The sequence below is a fragment of the Anabas testudineus genome, chromosome 15 (genome assembly GCF_900324465.2).
Source record: "Anabas testudineus chromosome 15, fAnaTes1.2, whole genome shotgun sequence".
Taxonomy (NCBI): domain Eukaryota; kingdom Metazoa; phylum Chordata; class Actinopteri; order Anabantiformes; family Anabantidae; genus Anabas; species Anabas testudineus.
The window spans coordinates 12,022,288-12,040,564 of NC_046624.1; the positions used below are offsets into that span (position 1 = coordinate 12,022,288).

Consider the following 18,277-nt stretch of genomic DNA (forward strand, 5'->3'; position numbering starts at 1 on the left):
CAACTGCAAGACTTTGCTTGTCCTCTAATAACAGCAACCTACACTTCTACCCTACAATAAATCCTCCGGCCCGCCCTCACGTGCATTGATTTCAACATGATGCTGATAGCATTAATTGTTCTGTAACTTAAGCCTTCCCTCTGACATGACCTTTGCCCTTCGTGAGTGGACAGAGGGAGAGCCGCCTCGCTTTCAGCACAGGCCTGTCTGGCCTGAGAACGTGACAGGAGACGGGCAGGAAAGAGGAAGAGGGACAGAGAGAGAGCCAAAAAGAGGCCACAGAAGAGAAACAGACACTCAGGAGAGAGAGAGAGAGGGAGAGAGGGAGACAGAGGAGAGGAAAAGGAGACACAAAGAGCGGGGGAAACATGAGAGAGGGGCAATGAAAGTGAGAATGACTGACAGACAGACAGAGGATTCGTCGCAGACAAAGAGTGAAGGCCCTGGCCACAGAGGGACCTGGCGCGAAAGCCAACAGATAGCAATCTGAGTTTCTCACTCTGCGCCGCGGCTAGCAGCTAGCAGCTACCCTGTCACCGCCGCCTAAACAAGCCCAGTGTTTTCATCTCCATATACACAACGCGGCACTCTGTCTTTTCTTCTGATGGAGATAAGATGTATAAATTATGAGCAGCTGACAAAGTCTACTCCAGCGCCCCCGGCGTCTCATCAATCACTAGCCCGTGTGTCAGCAGGTAACTGACGTGGCCCCCGGAGGCACAGCCCCCTCTTTAGGTGTGTGAGTGTTTTTTTTTTTTTGGGTGTGTGTGTGTGTGTGTGTGTGTGTGTGTGTGTGTGTGTGTGTGCCTGCTACTGTGCAATTGAGCTTTTGTACATGTCTGAGTATGTGTCTGTGTGTGTGTGTGTGTGTGCGGGAGGGGAAAAAAAAAAGCTTGTGCGAACAGCTGATTCAGTCTAAACTGACACGCTGCAAGAAATGAAAACGAAAAACACACAACCTGCACACACCAGCAAGACACAAACTATAGGCGTGTGTGTGTGTGTGTGTGTGTGTGTGTGAACTCAAGGTTTTATTGTTATTCCTTGGGGTTATCTGATGTGTCTATGATGATACTCAAAAGAGAAAACTGAATGCTAGGAAGAAGGAGAAGCATGAGGGACTGAAATAGGCTACAGAGAAACAGTAAAAGTGAGAGCTGGCTTGCTAGGTGGGATCCTATGCCAGGGGTAGACCACCCAGTGGGATTATTATTATTATTATTAACTATTTCCCATGAACCTTACTTCCCCTGTCAGCCTTTGGTTGTGATGTCGGCCACAACAGATATACACGCTCTTAAAGTGCATCTTCAGCATACTGAATTTCTATTTAATTCCCAGACATGACAAATGAGAACATGATGTGTTTAACACATCACTGCTAAAGTAAGCAACATAATTACACTGTGTGTCAGCAAAACAGCATAATTACAAGTTACAAGTTGTCAGTGTCTGATTTTTGCGTCGTTCCCGTTTACTGGCCAATCTTTTCACCACTCGTATTTACCAGAATTAAGGCCTAATTTCATTGCAATAATTACATGTTCTAGTGTCCAAACATAGCAGATTGGGAGTATTACACACAATAATGTTAATAGTAATATGCTGGCAAATAAAATCAGCGTATGACAGCTTTGGATTGTATGACTGATTCTTCGTTAGTGGGATCTGTAATTTTTTCACTCATGAGTTTCGAGTGTTGATAATGAAATTCCATTCAAGATTAAGTGTGGAGAAATAATTGTGTAAATATGTGCACTGAGTAAAACATTCAGTGCTCTTGGACTGAGCTGGTATGCAACCGCAATCCACATCATTGCAAAATTACACAATGTTTGTGTACATGGCCCAAAGCAGGTAGCGTTTGCTCACGCACACAGTATCGATCCGCTGTCTCGAAGCGAAGTTCAAGAAGGAGAGAATGAAGCAGAAAATTCTGACTCCCCATGGGGACGGGAGAAACAGCTCATCTCAGCACCAAAGAGAAGGAGGGCTGTCATGTTCTGTGTGATGAGCTGAAAGACTAGAGGCAGCCTGGAGCAGCGGGGTATTCCTTCCCCCCATAAACAAACCTCCAAAAACAAACAGTTCCACCCCACAGAGAAGGAGATAGGACAGCGAGACAAGAGGAAAGTGCAGACAGGTGTCAGGCAAGAATGACATCTGTGACAGAGGGCACTGAGAGAGGAGCTGGAGAAGATGAAGAGGAAGAGCTGAAGATGGGGGAGTTTTCATGAAAGGAGCATCCGACTTGTTCTCTCCCTCTTTCAGGCCTGCTGGTTTGATTTGGATTCTCACCTAAGACATCATATTTCCATCACCCTGATATCTCATGAATTATGTACCATACCCCATTAGCATTAGTTAAAGCCATCAAAATATCAACGATTCTATTGTTTTGAGGGAGGTCAAGTCCTGAGACACATTATCTTTGAAAACCCTTGTAGAAAGAAAGAAAGAAGATGTCTGGAATTAAGCTGACAAAAGCACTCAGTCGTCGTGAAATCTGATGAGTCTGACAGGATATGAGCCCAGCTGACCCACTGCCGTCTCAATATTCCCTTACAGGAGGGAAAGATAGCACAGGCAGACTGTTCCTCACCCTGCTTTTAGCACAGGTGTGATGAAAGTCGGAGCCGCTGCAGCTCAGCCCACCTCTCGGATTACCCCGAACACGTCTGGTGACGGATGTTGCCAGTTGGCAAGCTACATGCTAGTAAGTGATGCCCATTGTGCCCTACCCATCTGCCTGTTACATGGAAACAGTGTATCAGGTGATCCCAGGGGATACTTATCATATCGTATGAAATGTCTGGGCAATAGGTCGCAGTTGTAGGTCTTAACAAGATAAAAGATAGATCTTACAGAATGGGACAAAGTAGGTTAGTGCAACGAGGTCAAAGCTGTCACTTTGACTGTGGCCATCTCTCTTTATCACCGTGAGGTAAAAGAGGAACAGGGAAGACAGACAAGTAGTAATAAAGAAAAATACAGATCCACTGTCTGTCAGAATGGCTTCGCCACCCACTCCCAAAGAACAGGACATCCTGTATTCACTTAATCAGACTTGATGAAATGACAAGCCTTTGTTCTACACTGCCTGGAGAAGTTATCCTGGAAATAAAATATGTGTTACTAATCAGGACTTACAGTGCGTCTCACAGGATATCTTATTACAGACCTTTACAGATCGTTGGCTCTGATTCAATTTCTTAAGTATGGTACAGTGCATCGAAATCAAACCTATTCTGGGAAGAGGGATTACGAGTCTGTTGACTTGCGAATGCAAACAGAAAGCACACGAAACTGTCTGAAGTTATAACGGCTTTAATAACCATTCAAAGATACAAGTAATTTGACACCGAAATTGTTATGAATTGCTCCAAGTTTAACACGCTAAAGGATTAATTTATTATACCGTAATCACATTTCAGAAGATGGCAGCTCTCATCAAAACAACACTACTATGAATGACAGAAAAATGCTGTTTGAGTGTCACTTGACCTCTCTGCCCCCACAATGACCTCTAGCGCACCCTGGGAAGCTCTCACTCTTTCACATATTTCCACGGCTAAACAACAATGTCTCCCTCTCCTCCGCTGTCTCAACCGAACGTCCCCTTTACTGCTGTCCATTTCCCTACTGCTCTGTTCATCACTCTGCTTCTCTAATCCTTTTTCCTCCCTCTATTCAAAACTTGAGTAGGAAAGAGGAGAAATAGCCACTTCACCAGCAGGAAAACACAGGGACGAGTGGCTATTCAGAGCGTGGTTGTTGGGGGAAAAATGCTGTGTTTGTGAGATGCAGAGTGGGAGAGGGTGTAAAGATGGGAAAATGCATATGAGAGGTGGATGGTGTGAGGGCACACTTCAAACTCACATGAACAGAATGGTCTTTAAAGTCTTTCAGAGAGCAACGTGAGAGGCGACACAACCCAAAGAATGGATTCATATGACGGAGGCTGTTATGCCAGAGTTTTGACTAGCTGATCCTTTTGGATGAGGTGCAATAAAGCCTTTATTCATTTGCCATTATAGAAGTTTGGGGCTTTGTGAAAACATTTACTCACTATCAACTTAAGTAAGTGCCTTACTTAAGTTAAATGCATCTAGTGCTGATATTATTGAATCTGTATGTTCTCGCTCGAGGCTCCTGGCAGGCTAAACCCTTAATGCACCAGATTTGACTGGTTAATCCTGTGAAAAACAAGCCGTTTTGTCATCTTAGGTGGAAAGGTCACACAGCAAGGCCTGGCTTCCTTCAACCCACAGTATTCCTCCCTTCTTAGCCTCTAACCTAAACATGCTCCAGCCCCCATCATTGGCTTCTTCCATCCCCCCCTCAGCCGTCTACCCACCCGCACGCATAAGCTACAAAGCAGGAGGTGTCAAGACTACCTGTCTCAACAGCACCCTCCTTGCCTGACCTGCGGATAGCCCTCAGGGACATTAATTATAGAGCAGTCTGACTTGTTGAGAGGAAAGAGACAGACAGACAGACAGGCAGAGACAGTGTGAGTGAAACAGGAAGAGAGAGAGAGAGAGAGAGAGGTTGGAAGACAAAGAGAGAGCATAGAAAGATAAATGCAGATGTTGTTACAGAAGCTGTCACCTACTAATCATGTCATCCTGCTGTACAGAGGTGATGCTGAGGCTATACTCGATCAGGTTTCCCATTCATCACGAGTGGTATTTGGTGGTGGATGTGTTTGAGAGTTAATGTGGAATAGTAACACTCATTTTCCCACAGAGTTCAAATTTTTATGTCCCCACCCACGGCTTCCCTTGCACCCGAAATTATTGAGATTCTTGTCAAAACATTATGAGCGTGATTTACTCCATCCTGACCGTGGAGCTAAGACTATCCCTCTCATTTAAAATTTGAAGTATATATTACAACAGCTATTCCTATCACATGCCAATGTCGAATCCCAATGCGTACACGCAGTGATCTGGCTGTTTACTTGTACATAAATCAAGGATAATATTTTTTCTGTGCCAGTGATTCTGTTCAAAGACCACTTAAAAGGAACACGCAACATAAAACTGCCTGATCCATTTCTGGGTGTTCAATACTGAGCTTGAAGGCAAAAACACACATCCATGATAATATGGCATGTTGGTACCAGTTTTAAGGATATTGTGTGGACAGCACTGCCGACAGCATGGATACGAACACTGAAACTGCCACCATATGATCAGAGCAATATGTCCAAACAAATGGAAGCTTCTCCGGCACATTTACTTTGTTAGATTAGACGACTCTCGGTCATTTGATTCTCCGTTTCGACAGCTCCCGTTTCTAATCGAGCGAGTGGGATTTCGCAAAACGCAAAATAGGGAGAGGTCAACGTGTTTGAAGGTTACCCCTGTCGGAGAATCAAAATAAATAACATTCAGGTGTGCTATTCTCTGTCAGGCGAGCTCTTAATGATGCCAAGTTAACACATACTAAATAACAGTGTCTCCCTACGCAGTGACAGCCTCAGAAATAATTGACCAGCGTGCTCAAAACGGAGGCACAGTAGGCAGAGAATTCAATCCTGCAGCTGACAGAACCTATTGAGCATGTCACTAAATTTTGCATTATACACAAAGCAATGTCAGGTCAGGGATGCGGCCTCCTGCTAGTTATTTGCGATTGCATCTCTGAGGGTAAATTACCTGGCTCTCCATAATATGGTCTAGTTAACTAATTTCCTGACAGCGTGCTATCTCATACGGAAAGTCTCAGATTTACTGCCTGTCAAAAACATGATGGACATTTTTTTTTCCCCTTTTTTCCTTTCTCCAAATGCTTGGCAGACTCTCAACTAAGAGCTCATATTCAATTTCTTCTCGGCTACAGACATCTCTAATTCCAGACAAAGACATATGGATGAAAATGAACAAAAAAGAAACATAACCTTATTATGTTTGAAGGCTACCAGGAGTGTGTCATTTCATCCACAAGTTCCCATGCAAAAACGCGCTGCTAGGGGGGAGTACGGTGATGTAACATTTCAGTTCTGAAGCTCTTAGTGAGGAAATGGCGAAATCCATTATCCTGCCCGCCTCTGAACATTGACAAGTGCACACATACAGTATATGGTGTCCTGTCATTTTGTTGTTATACATGTGTAAATCTTCACTTTCTGTCAAAAAGAGAGGCTCCGACTACAAAACCTCACCTTGCTGTGCAGGGTCACAGGGAAACCGAATCCCACCGCAGACAAAGCATAGCTTTACATGCGAGAGCACGGCCTGCCACTGATAGCAACAGAGATGACAATAGCTCAATGATGGCGTGAAGACTGCTTTTAAACTATAGCATGCAGAGGGAACAATACAGACTTGCAAAACACTCCCACACCAACCAAAGAGCTTAAAAGTGTCTGTTTTAAGTTCACAATGCGCTGCCAAGGTCTGCCTACCCTTTCTCTTCTCACCATCTCTTTTTTGTACGTGTTCCTATTCAGCTGGACGGTGTGGCCTATCGTCTTCTCAACAATGACAGTAGGTGGAAACGCTAGCTTTCATTACAGAAAGTATAAATAGTGTAATCTATCAGCCCTGCCAATCAGGATGATTGATTATGGGCTGTCAGGGAGGAGAGTGACACATTAGAAAAGTTTGGTTAACAATGCCTGTAGCTGGTGCAGGGCTGCTGCCACCCAGCCCAGTGATTAATGTGTTGTCAGCCTGTAATCCCACACCCACGCTTAATGAGGCAAGAATTTATCATCTCGGCAGAGTGGCAGATGTCAGGGAGAAAGGAATCCAAGTGGCTGGAAACAATATACTTTTTCTAGCTTGCGCTTGACATGTCTGACAAGCTCTAAAAACCACAAAGAAGCCCTGTGTAAGCACAAACTTCAGTGGAGGGACTTTCAGCTCTGGCTCTATCCTCTGTTGCACGCTCATGAAAGTTGCTGCCGCTGTAAGACGACTCCATCTCCATTAACACTGCACTGAAGAACAGACACAAATGGTATAATGGATTAAAGCTCAAATCATCCAGCACACGGAGGGAGGGGAAAGTCCAGCATGACCGTGTTTGTGCATAATGAAAGAGAAAAGATGAATACATTTTTTTTGCTTTGGTCCCTGTAGAGGCAAATAAACAAATGTGTATGCACTGAATCTCGAACAGCTTTAAATTCTAACGCTCCTTCATTTATTTAATAGTATATCAATACACCATCTGCATGTCATAAACAACAACTTTACTTGAATTATCTGATAAAAATCTGACTGTGACTTACAGCGAAGCTGTCTAGAGAGGGCACACGTGACAATCAACTTCAAAGTAATCTGTAAACGCAAGTAGTGAAATAGTGATTAATGTGCACTGTCAACATCAACTAAAAGAGACAAGCACAGAAATAACTGATCTTTCCGAGAGATTAAAGTTTGGCACAATTGTGCGGAAATACCAAGTAGGGTAGGGGCTGCGAAAAAAGACTTTTAGAGCACACAAAATACTAAGCCAGCTGTCTCTTCTGTCACCGAAGAGACCAACAGAGAGGATTAGCTCTGATTAGACCGATAGGCCAACACACTGGGATGCACCATGTAATAGCTAAAAGCATCATTTGATAAGATGTGTAACTGAAGAGATGCCTTAGTGGCTATGATATCATTACAAAACATGTGCATGGAGAGTTGAGTTTTGCAGTTTTGAAATGAAAGCAGCTCTTTTTAATAGAGGTACATAATGATTGAGATGCAGAGCTGTGTGCAGAGTTTACTTTACATATATCACTAAAATTATAAGTGTTCAATGTTACTGGAAAGGGGAACTGTGTTTTATCCCTGTAGTTTTCAGTGCCCCAAAAGAAACTCTGAAAGCACCAAAATTACTATAAAAACTTCACCCTCCCCAGAGGCATATAAAGGATCTAGCTCAAACAAAGCAAAGGCTTTGTAACGTGCCAATCCCATGCATTCAATAATAACTTATAAACTAATAAAATTGTGAAAAATTACATTTTAATAAAAAAAAGAAAATGATCACATGATTTGTCAAAGTCCATGAAAACTTATTTATGGGAGTGGGAGACACCTCATTACTGCCGGCTAGTGTTGGCCGGCTTTCTGACAGGCCTCAAACTCCACCGCTTAACACAAGAGATGTCGAGACAACAAATGCTTTACCACAGAGGCGTTCCTTCTCTGTTCTGGATGCCAGCAGAAGGAAAGGGGAAAAAAAACAACAAAAAAAAACAGTTAATGCAATGCGGCCACTGCTGCATCTCATAAAAGGCCTTACTAAAACACATGTTTGTTTTTATGCTCTGCATTTAACCAAAAATGAATAATACATCTATCATTTTCTCGTGCGAGAGAGACATGACACTCAGGTCATGCACCCCCGTGTCTCCAGGCTTTGAAGGAGGCAATAAATCAATCTTGGTGCTATTACTTACAATTAATTATGCTTTATGTTTTACAGTGTGTTTATGATATGCAGGGCCTGGGTGATTTATGTGGACAGTGTGAGTCACTCCATCTAATTGCTGTTGTTTTCCCAGCTTATAACCCCCGTGTGACCTCTCAGCTTAAGCTGCCAGAACGCATGGAACTGGGCCTATTGCGCTGGTCCAAACATTGAACAGGCTCATACTTTACTAATAGAAAGCCAGTAATAGAGAAAGACACATGGAGTCACACACCACTCATAGATACTGACAGTATCTAAGTATAAATGTGGCTGAACACACCCAAACAAGTATAAGCAGCTGTTTTCCCATTTAGGATGCACTGTCTAAGAACAGCAGTGTCACAAGTGAAGCATTTAACAGATAAGATATTATGTTAAAGTTGGGGAAGAACATAATGCAAAATGCAGCAGATCATAATCTGTTGTAGAGTTTGTCTGAACATAAAACAGGCAGACACTCTGTGTGGCCACAGTTTGCCCACAACGCCAACTCAATCTGCAGTGTTGTCCTTAGCTGACCTACTGTATACATATTGATTCGAGAATGTGTCATAAAAGAAAGGTGACAAATCAGGGCCCTGTATGTATAATAGTTAGAATATATACAGAATCTAACACATAGCATAATAAACTTGCTTCCACAGCAATCTGTCTGGTTATATTTCCTTCCCCTGTTGAGAACCATATTCTTAGATTTGCTCTGGGGACACATTTGTTCAGTAAAATGATTCAGCAAACCCACTGAAGGCACATTCACAAAGCGCTATATTGCATGCTGTTTGTTATGTTTGAGAGCTTCAGGGAACTCATAACTCTCATGCACAGAGATGAACGTTGCAACATACTTTACAGGATACATTTGAGACTTGAAAAGGAAGCAAAACGTCCAATCTATAGCCAAATGCCTCCTCTGTTTCCAGAGTTGCATAGCTTTATTTTTTTATTTTTTATTTTTTTGCTATGCAACTCTCAAGCCACAATCATGCATCACATAATGCACAAGCCTGGGTCTAAAACCATACAGTCGATCTTAGATTTGGACTGCTCCCTTTGGTGCAAACTTAAAATGAACCGCTCTGTGCTGCCGTGTAAAACAGGTTAGTGTCTGGAGAAGAAAAAACAGAACTGAAAAGATCCACTTGAGGACTTTCCTGGCTCTGTCACTGTCAATTCCCTTGAAGAACCGTTACCCTGTGTGCAGAGACTCATGGGACCCCGGAGCTGGCTCAAGCCACCCTGCAATGCACTCTGCTTTATATTATATGCGCAAGGATGGAAGGAGGAAAAAAAAAAAAAAAACTTGTGTTCTTGCAGGAAAATCAAGTCAAATACTTCATCCAGACAAAATCTAAGTGACATCCGAGAAACATTTATACCCGCTGACGTAGCTACCAAGCTGTGCTTAGTGAGGGGGGACCATGGAGTTACTTCATTCACTGTGAAGGAGTAAATGTTATTTTACTAGTTAAATCTGCTACGCACTTCTTTTCGGGCAGGGCTTGGGATCTGAAAACAAAATGTGCTGTCAGTGTTTTGATAGACATGGCCAGTTTAACCCGAGGATTTGACAGCATAATGTGGGCTCCGTGGCAGAGTGAGAGGGAGGTGGAGAAACCAAGCCAAAAAGTACCACATGCATTTTCCAAAAAGCGGCCCAACACAGTCCAAATGGCTCTACGTGGTTTAACGCCATTTCATTCCATGACCTCCAAGTACTCAAAGAGAATTATCACATTATAGCATTCCAACACGCCCAATTTCCCAAAATACAGCTCAAGGCTTTTCCAGTCTGACTCTGCTTAGTGTTGTGGCTTTGGGAAAACACTTCAATCGTCTCTGCTTTGTTTTTTTTTTTTGTTTTTTTTTGTTTACTTCAGGTATTTATATATATCTCTATCTCATCTTTGTTATTTCGCCTCGGCCTCTGTCCAACTGCTTGTCCTTTCCACTCAGAAATTCAACATAACAGAAACTCCAAAGCGCAAATTACCCCCCTTCGCTGTATGAAGCAAACACTAAAACATATTGTACGGACAAGTCAAAAACAGCTTATTGTCACCCACTTACAGTGTCATACTCACTAGCGCATGAAGACGCACAGTAACAAAGAAGTGACAAAATTATATGCAGCGTGTGGACATGGCTATTTTATTCGAGCACAACCCTTTGTTTTCGTCTTCGTCGGGACATTTGTCTTTCCAGTGGAGGCCTGATGCGGTGACATGAGTATACATAATATTCTAAGGTTACAACTCATTTTGTTAACTCAGCACTTGCAAACCTTAGCTCGGGCTTTTTTGTGTGACCGACCAGCAACTGTCTAGCTGTGAAAACACTGGGAATTAATGAAGAGTTATGGTGTTCGGATTGTGCTAAAGACCATAACTACTTAATCAGAACCATGTGGCTTTGTTCAGTGCCATGCCATAATGGCATGATTGAAAAGGAGTTTCAATTGTGGTCACAATCCTCTTAGATATGACTCAAAAGAGGTCTCAAAAGTTCAGCAGTGCCTCTGTCTTTGATTGTGAGCCCGTAAACTATTCCAATGTGTACATCACGGAATGGAAATGACTGGATACAGAAGGGGCTTTTTCTTCCGACTTCTGCTGTCATGAGTGGGCATGTATCGCTGTAACCCCGCTGCAGTTGCTGCTGTTACTATGGTTTCAATTTATCTACTGTAAATACTAGGAAGGAGATTTGTCAGACAAGGTCTTGGAGGAAAAAAGTAACTGTATACAGGGCAAAAAACTTAAAAAAGATACACCCAAAGTCAAAAATCTTTATAAATAAACCTTTTTAAATCATGTCTGAGGTCCTGCGTTATTCCCTCCAATACTTGTACTAATTGAGACTCAAATGGTAGTGCAAACGACAGCGAGACAGCTAATTACCATCCTTTGTAACAAAGCAAATGGCAGACACTGTACCATGAGCCACTGTTATGAGCAACACCCTGCTGTACCAGACATAAAAGCAAACACAAATATCTAATTATGCCATCATCTCTCCCCGCTTTCCCGTTCTGTTGCAGACGTGTCGTTAATTGGTGGCCTGCACTATTGGTCAGCTTACAATCACTCTGATGATGTGGACAATTAAGGGCCCGGAGGTACTCATGGCTCATCAGATCTGTGATAGTTAAAACATCAGGTTTCATCTAGATCAAAACAATTGTAATTGAAATGAAGCTTTGACATCCCAGGGCCCAGACACGGGACATGTCCGGCAGAAATTCTCTTTATTGTGTGAACTCAGTTCAACACTGGAACTATGGATAAGACAGCAAAAGTACTGTATGTTCAGACACACAAAATACTGTGTGCAACGGGAGGTAGACGCATTTTCATCAAAGCTGTAACCTTTTACTTTGCATAGGGAATAAATAATCATATACAGCAGGTTCAAAGACACAAAAACACACACAGCATGTCAGCTGGAATCACTGATTATCTCTCCTTTCATCTGAGACTGTGGCGACAAAGGCAAACATTTCTTTTTCACTGACAAGCTATGTAAATAAAATCTTATAAAGTGAGTTTACCCTGCCAAAAAGCATTGTAGAGGTCCTTAGTTTCTTTTTATATAAAGTGGATGAACAGTGTTTTCATTCCACTTTTCTCCATCTACCAAACATGCCAAAATGAGGTTAAATTATTTCAGTGTTTTGCTTTCTCGCTTGCCACTTGCATGAAGAATCAAGAACAAAGGATAGCATTAGCTGACACTAAAAGAGCAGACTATCTTATCTGATTGTCTGGAACAATAAATATTTTGTTTTTGCAATTGCTACTCTAAATTTTTTATTTTCATTTTTCATTGTGAGAGTCCCAAAGAGCTCAGAATGACAAGTCTTAGCCTATCGAAACGGTAAATATTTAATGACATTACATTTACATGAAATCAAATCTAGGCATTCATTTATATTGCATTATCAAAGGCGTAGAAGAAAGGGTGAAAAGAGGTGAAAGTGGGTATATCTATGAACCTCCAAAATCTAATTGGTCTGTGTGGCCCAAAACAAGAGAGGGGAGGAATAAGTGCATTGGCTCGGGATAATTAAGCGATTGTGAGCGGCATGTACGTGAGCTGTCACTCCAATCGGCAGCCATGTCACACTTGGCAACACAACCGCGACCGGACAGCCGCCCGTCGTCTTTGATCTGGGCTCATGCATACAAAATCAGGTCAGGCCGTGGTCACACAAATTTACGCACACGCACTCAATGGCAAGTAAAGAGAGACTCTTTTCAAAGGGCAACAGTAGTGAAACCTCTGTAAAGGGAGACTGACAGTCAAGCATGCACAGGAAAAAAAAAAAGGAAGGATAAAGGAAAAGAACAAGACAGAGAGAAAGGAACGAATGTGACAAATCCACTCATGGTTTCAGAGGGACAACTCCCTAAAACTGTGTAAGGAAAAAAAAAGAACACACATGCATACACACACACACACACACTTAACTTACAGCTTCTGACTTAGGTTTGACCACTTTCATGAACGCTCCTCTCGCCTGTGCCTCCATCACTTCTTTTTTGGTTACTTTCCTGGTGTCCAGAAACTTCAGTTGGGGCAATTTGTGCAGGACAAAATACCTGCAGAATAATAAAACAAAACAAACATCAATTCAACTTAAACGGTACCATACCTGTTTCCATAAAAGGTCTCTTTGCATGCAAGTTCATAACAAAGAAAAAACTGAATCTAAGGAAGCATGTAAACCATGATAAACTAATCAAACTGAAAAAAAGTCTAATATGTAAATGCACCCATCGAAAAAACTTGAAAGGAAGCCGTGTTTACTGAGGTCTAATGGTGATGCAGATTTAATGGTGATATGTTCTTGTATGTAATAACCTTCAAAGCTGATAAGAATAAGTACAACATATAAATAGCATGAAAGGAGATACAAGCTGTCTGCCAGAGCTGTCATTCTTGCAGCATCACAGATATCTCTCTAAGCTTTCAGACACACTCTGTCTTTCATTGGGAGGGAGAGAAACGTCAAAAGATAATGGCTGGAATACATAGATGACAACAGATCCTTTCACAGGGAGGTAGGGATGGAGGAACCAGTATGTCAGGGCTGAGCCAGTAGCCAAAAAGGACATGCATGTGGCACCTAAGTGGAGGGTGAGAAAGGACAGGGGATATGGGCACAGACAAGACCTGTGCGCAAAGAGCCGTGACAAACTGATGATGGCAATGGTGATGAGGGGAGATGGCAAAGCCTGTGTCAAGTTTTCAACACCTGGGGATTATAAGGAGGGGATGCTAGGATCGTGTTTAGACTGACATGGAAGAGAAAATATATCTGTGCAACATTAAGGAAGAAAGAAAATGTGATATGAATAGAAAAAGGTTTACCCAAAAGATTAAAACACTAAATATACAGCATGACCCTACATGACTTGTTCTGGGGACATCATTATAAGGTACAGTGACCGATCTCTAACCCCTAACAAGTGTTCCTTTTCCGACATGAACAATACCACTCAAAACCAAGAGGCCCCATTCCCATCCTGTGTTTCCCTTCCTCTAAAACGACTTTGTTCAGGGCATTTCCATGATGAAATGTGAAGATGCCCTTGGGAAACACGTGGAAAGGTTATCCTATATAGGTAACCTCCCATCATAGGTTCAGAGCGGATGACAAGGCTCTGTCAGCCAGTAGGGATATTAATGATTCAACTCAACCACAGAGGGAGGATAAGAGAGCATAAAAAGTCGGGAGGGGGGTAGAGGGATGACTGGGAAATATTTTTACAAAGACTCAGACTTTATTTAGCAATAACAAATATGTGTTGAAAACAATACAGATTGTGTTTGTACTGGAAGTGGGTGTTGTGGAATGATACGTCTATATGAACTAGACCATACTAAACGGGGAGAAAATGTCCTGATGGGATATACAGTACATACTGTAAATTGTACCTTAGAATTGATTTTAGTTTTTACATAACATATATTACGTAGCTTAGATTTTATTAGTGGTTGCTGATGTTCAGTTCCTGAATTATGATGACATATCTATTAAATCCATACATTTGTATTGTTTGCTGCCTGTAAATTCCAACCACACAGAACATTTCACACTTACACCAGTATCTTATTCTTTGCTGAGTAAAAGGTGACTATTTTATTCTAACGAAGGTTACACTAATAGTTACCTGGAGCAATTTACAACACCTGAACACCATTTTCCTTGCACACATGTACTAAATTACATAGTCTTTTCCAGGAACTAAAGACATTATAGTTACAGGCCATTTCTAGGAAGATATATATATCTATTAAAAAACGAAACTTATAATAATTAGCAACTATGGGTAATAACACAAACAAGATTTGAAAAGAATATTTATATATACTGAGGGTAATTATTATGCAGTTGCATTAACGGCATTTAGAGAGAGCAAAAAAAAAAAGGCTGAGTGAACACAAGTACAGATGGTGATTGAGGCACCTCAGGCACCTGCTCTTTGATCTGCAACAAAGAGATTGAACAAACTGATAACTTTCATCATGATAAGAGGTTAAAATGTCACATAAAGATACGTTAATCTTTACACACGCAGAGGCAGAGAGAAAAGACCGAGGCTGAGTTACATACACTGTCACAACTTTTCCAAGTTTCTCAGACAGATTTCTGAGGAGACGGTGTCCTCTAAGCACAATTCAGCATAATCAGTTCCCATTCTGAATATACAATATAACATTGCACACAAAGCATTGCACTTATGTGTTATTGTAGTACCACCAATGACCACTGAGTGTATTCATGGTTGGGTAAAGAAGGGACAACATTTAACCTCCTTGCAGACTACACAATGCTGTGTGAATGAAGGCTATGTTTCTATGTCATTGCACTAATTGGGGCACCAATGCAACACACCAGGGTATTTCACTTGGGAGACCAAGAGCTCCTGAGGCATCGGGCTGGGTATTTATTGCCCAAGGCCAATGCTGTCACGACCTGCATACAGCCTAACCTTGTCAGACATGAAATCTGCATCACGCTCAAATTGATGTTTTACTATGTGACACATTATGAATATTACATTACAGGACCGTAGACATTGTCAGTCAAAACAGAAAAGCTTTCCTCACCAGTAGCCTTAGATAAGCATGAGGCAGGAAAGGGGAAAGAGAGAGAAGGGGAAAAAAAAAAGGGAAGAAGGGGAGGGAAAGTGTGAGGGAGGGGGGGACAAAAAGAGGGAAGAAAGATTATTCAAGAAAGGCATGGGTGGTAAATGATTAATAGGCAACACAGAGTCAGAAACAAGCACTTAGGGCTAAAACAGACAAAAGAGAGTATGCTTTTCCCCTTTTATCGCATTTCATGTAAAGGACCCTGACAAATGGTGGTCATATTGCATGGCTTGAGGCCTAGCTTGATGTTTAATGCATCATCTGCTCTGGTACGGCAGGGTAGTAAACACTCATTTGTGGTGGTGAGTAGTCACACATGAAATCCATTTTGCAAACTGAAGTGTAGAGGGGCCAGTTGACAAAGCTTTTAGGGTGATGTGGTTGAATCCACAGTCTGCTTGTGAAATACAAAGGGCTGGATGTAACAAAAAAAAAAAAAGAAGAACATCTCCAAACCCATTACTTACAAAAAGCTATCATTCTAAATAGTTAACTATCAAAACTGTCTGACTGAACACACACACAGAGCATCATCTGTCTGCACATCTCCACAGTCAACGCTCACTTCCTTATTTATATGTGACATCACCACATTTTAAACACCCAGCAACTGACCTGTATCTCTGGTAGTCGTCCTCATCCTTATCCAGGCTGACCAGCTGGTTGGGGCAGGCCTCATTTCCCAGCAGGCTCAGGTACTCCAGTGACGGGGTCACTTCAGCCAAGTGTTCCAGCAGGGCCTCGATATCAGTCAGGTGTCAAAGGGCGGATGTCAAGGACCTAACGCTGTTAATTACATTAGCATTTACTACCCACACAGCCCTCCCAAGCCCGTCTGCACTAAAACATGTCACTGTCAAATTTACTGAGGTGCTCAAAGGGGTTAGTCACTGGCTTTGTGAGACTGGGCAGACAGAGGGGCAATTTAAGGTGCAGGCTTTGGCATATAGTAGCGACACAATTTGGCTGCTGCTCTCCCTCTTTCTCTCGATCTCTTTCATTTCCTAGGTGGCCGGGTGCAGAACAGTGACAAAATGATGGATGCCCTGTGGTTCAAACAGTCCGTGCTTCCCAGAACCGTGCTGTGGAAAACTTTTGCGAAACGTGGAAAAAACAAACAGGCCCTAAGCAGGCACATTCATCACTAATACATTCACTCGGAAAATTGAGCCCCAAAGTGTCAAAATACAACTGCACTAATGCAGTGCTCGAGCTTTAAAATGGCACTGTGCCACGACAGGATGTACATAATTGGCCTATTAGCATGTGCCGACCACTTCATAACCAAACTCAGCACACAGTCCCAGACGCACACTTCAAGGAGCCCTAGTTTTAATGTTGACTCTGGAAGTGTGTGTGTGTGTGTGTGTGAATGTGTGAGAGAGCATGAGCATCGTTACCCAGTTGGATCTGCATAAACAGAGGAAAACAGGACACATTGCTAAACCTGTTCTGAAGCTTAGAGAGGAAGTTCACACATTTCTGACTGATCATAAACAGCCCTGCAATGTGTGTATGTTTTGAATTTAGGGTGCAGAGCTCGGGTTTTAACATGTTGACATTGGGTGGCAAGTAGAACACACAGGGCTGTTATAATCATTGAGCAGAAATGGGAACATATTCTGGTGTGTTCGGCGCAGTTAATTAAATTACTGATTGATTTTATTTCAGTGAGTTAATGCAGTGTGATAACATATCTGAGGCAAAGGTGAAAAATCCTGATATTACACATTTTTCCCGGCAATTTTAAAGAACTGGTATAACTAAAGAGCAAATACATTACACGCGGTTTTGTGTCGTTCTTGTCATTTGAATCCAATACAACTTGTCCCCTCGGAAAATAAAAAGACATCTGTTATGCTGACTCTAAAATCTGACTCCACTAGAGGTCCCTGTGGTTCAAAAACTAGTTCTGTGTGGAGCTCTGTGACAGCTCAAGTTCTTCTACTCTCACTCAGTGTCCCCTGCAAAGCCTCCACATTAAAAACTAGTTCTCCGAGACAAAGGCAGGTCGCGCTGACGTAAGAATGTAAACAGAATTAACTTGATTCTGATGCTTGCGATCTATTTCTGCAAAGCAGACGACAAATCAAGCTGAGAGAGCGACTCGAGTGATTTGTTTTAAAGGATATTTGATTCTTATTGAGTGTTAGAGTGTGGAGGTTGGGTAACTTGGGCAACTGTAGGTCATTTCCAAGCAGATTGTTGTCGACGACCAGCTCTTCCAGCTCAGTGAACATTTTGAGGCCTGCCAGTGACCTGCAACGATAAGGCAACAGGAAAACGGTTATGGCTCTAAATCTGGTCAGCCGTTATTGTGCAGAAATAAATATTTCAGCCTCCCTCTTTCATACGCCGGGAGAGTATGGGTCTGGGTCTGTCAGGGAGCTGAATGACAAGAATTAGTGGTGCTGAGCTCCCCTGGCATGGTGAGGCATCCTTCAGAGGGTGGCAGGATGAGGGATGGGGGTCACTTGTGAGTAGCCAGGATTCAAAACAAAAGGCTTCAGAAATGCGGCGGGCAGGATGAATTTGTCAATGTCTTGTGCCTTGAGGCGCCCAGTTTCGCCTGACCCTAACCCTCCATTCCCAAGACAAATCACTCTGTCACAGTTCACCTTCACTCCCCAGACACAAATTTAACTTGTCATCCATCATTTTCACAGAGGAACCGGAATACACTCACAATCACAGATGGAAT

At 42.4% G+C, this 18,277-nt stretch overlaps 1 protein-coding gene across 1 annotated transcript in view; it reads right to left on the minus strand.

The window, feature by feature from the left end:
* Positions 1 to 18,277, minus strand: part of lrmda (leucine rich melanocyte differentiation associated) — a 187,666-nt gene that overhangs the window by 48,451 nt on the left and 120,938 nt on the right. Inside the window, exons 3-5 of the mRNA XM_026354059.2 lie at positions 17,709 to 17,835; positions 16,192 to 16,331; positions 12,893 to 13,019 (exon numbers count right to left, since the gene is read on the minus strand). Of these exons, the coding sequence (XP_026209844.1) occupies positions 12,893 to 13,019; positions 16,192 to 16,331; positions 17,709 to 17,835 (394 nt within the window). The remainder of the gene's footprint in view (positions 1 to 12,892; positions 13,020 to 16,191; positions 16,332 to 17,708; positions 17,836 to 18,277) is intronic.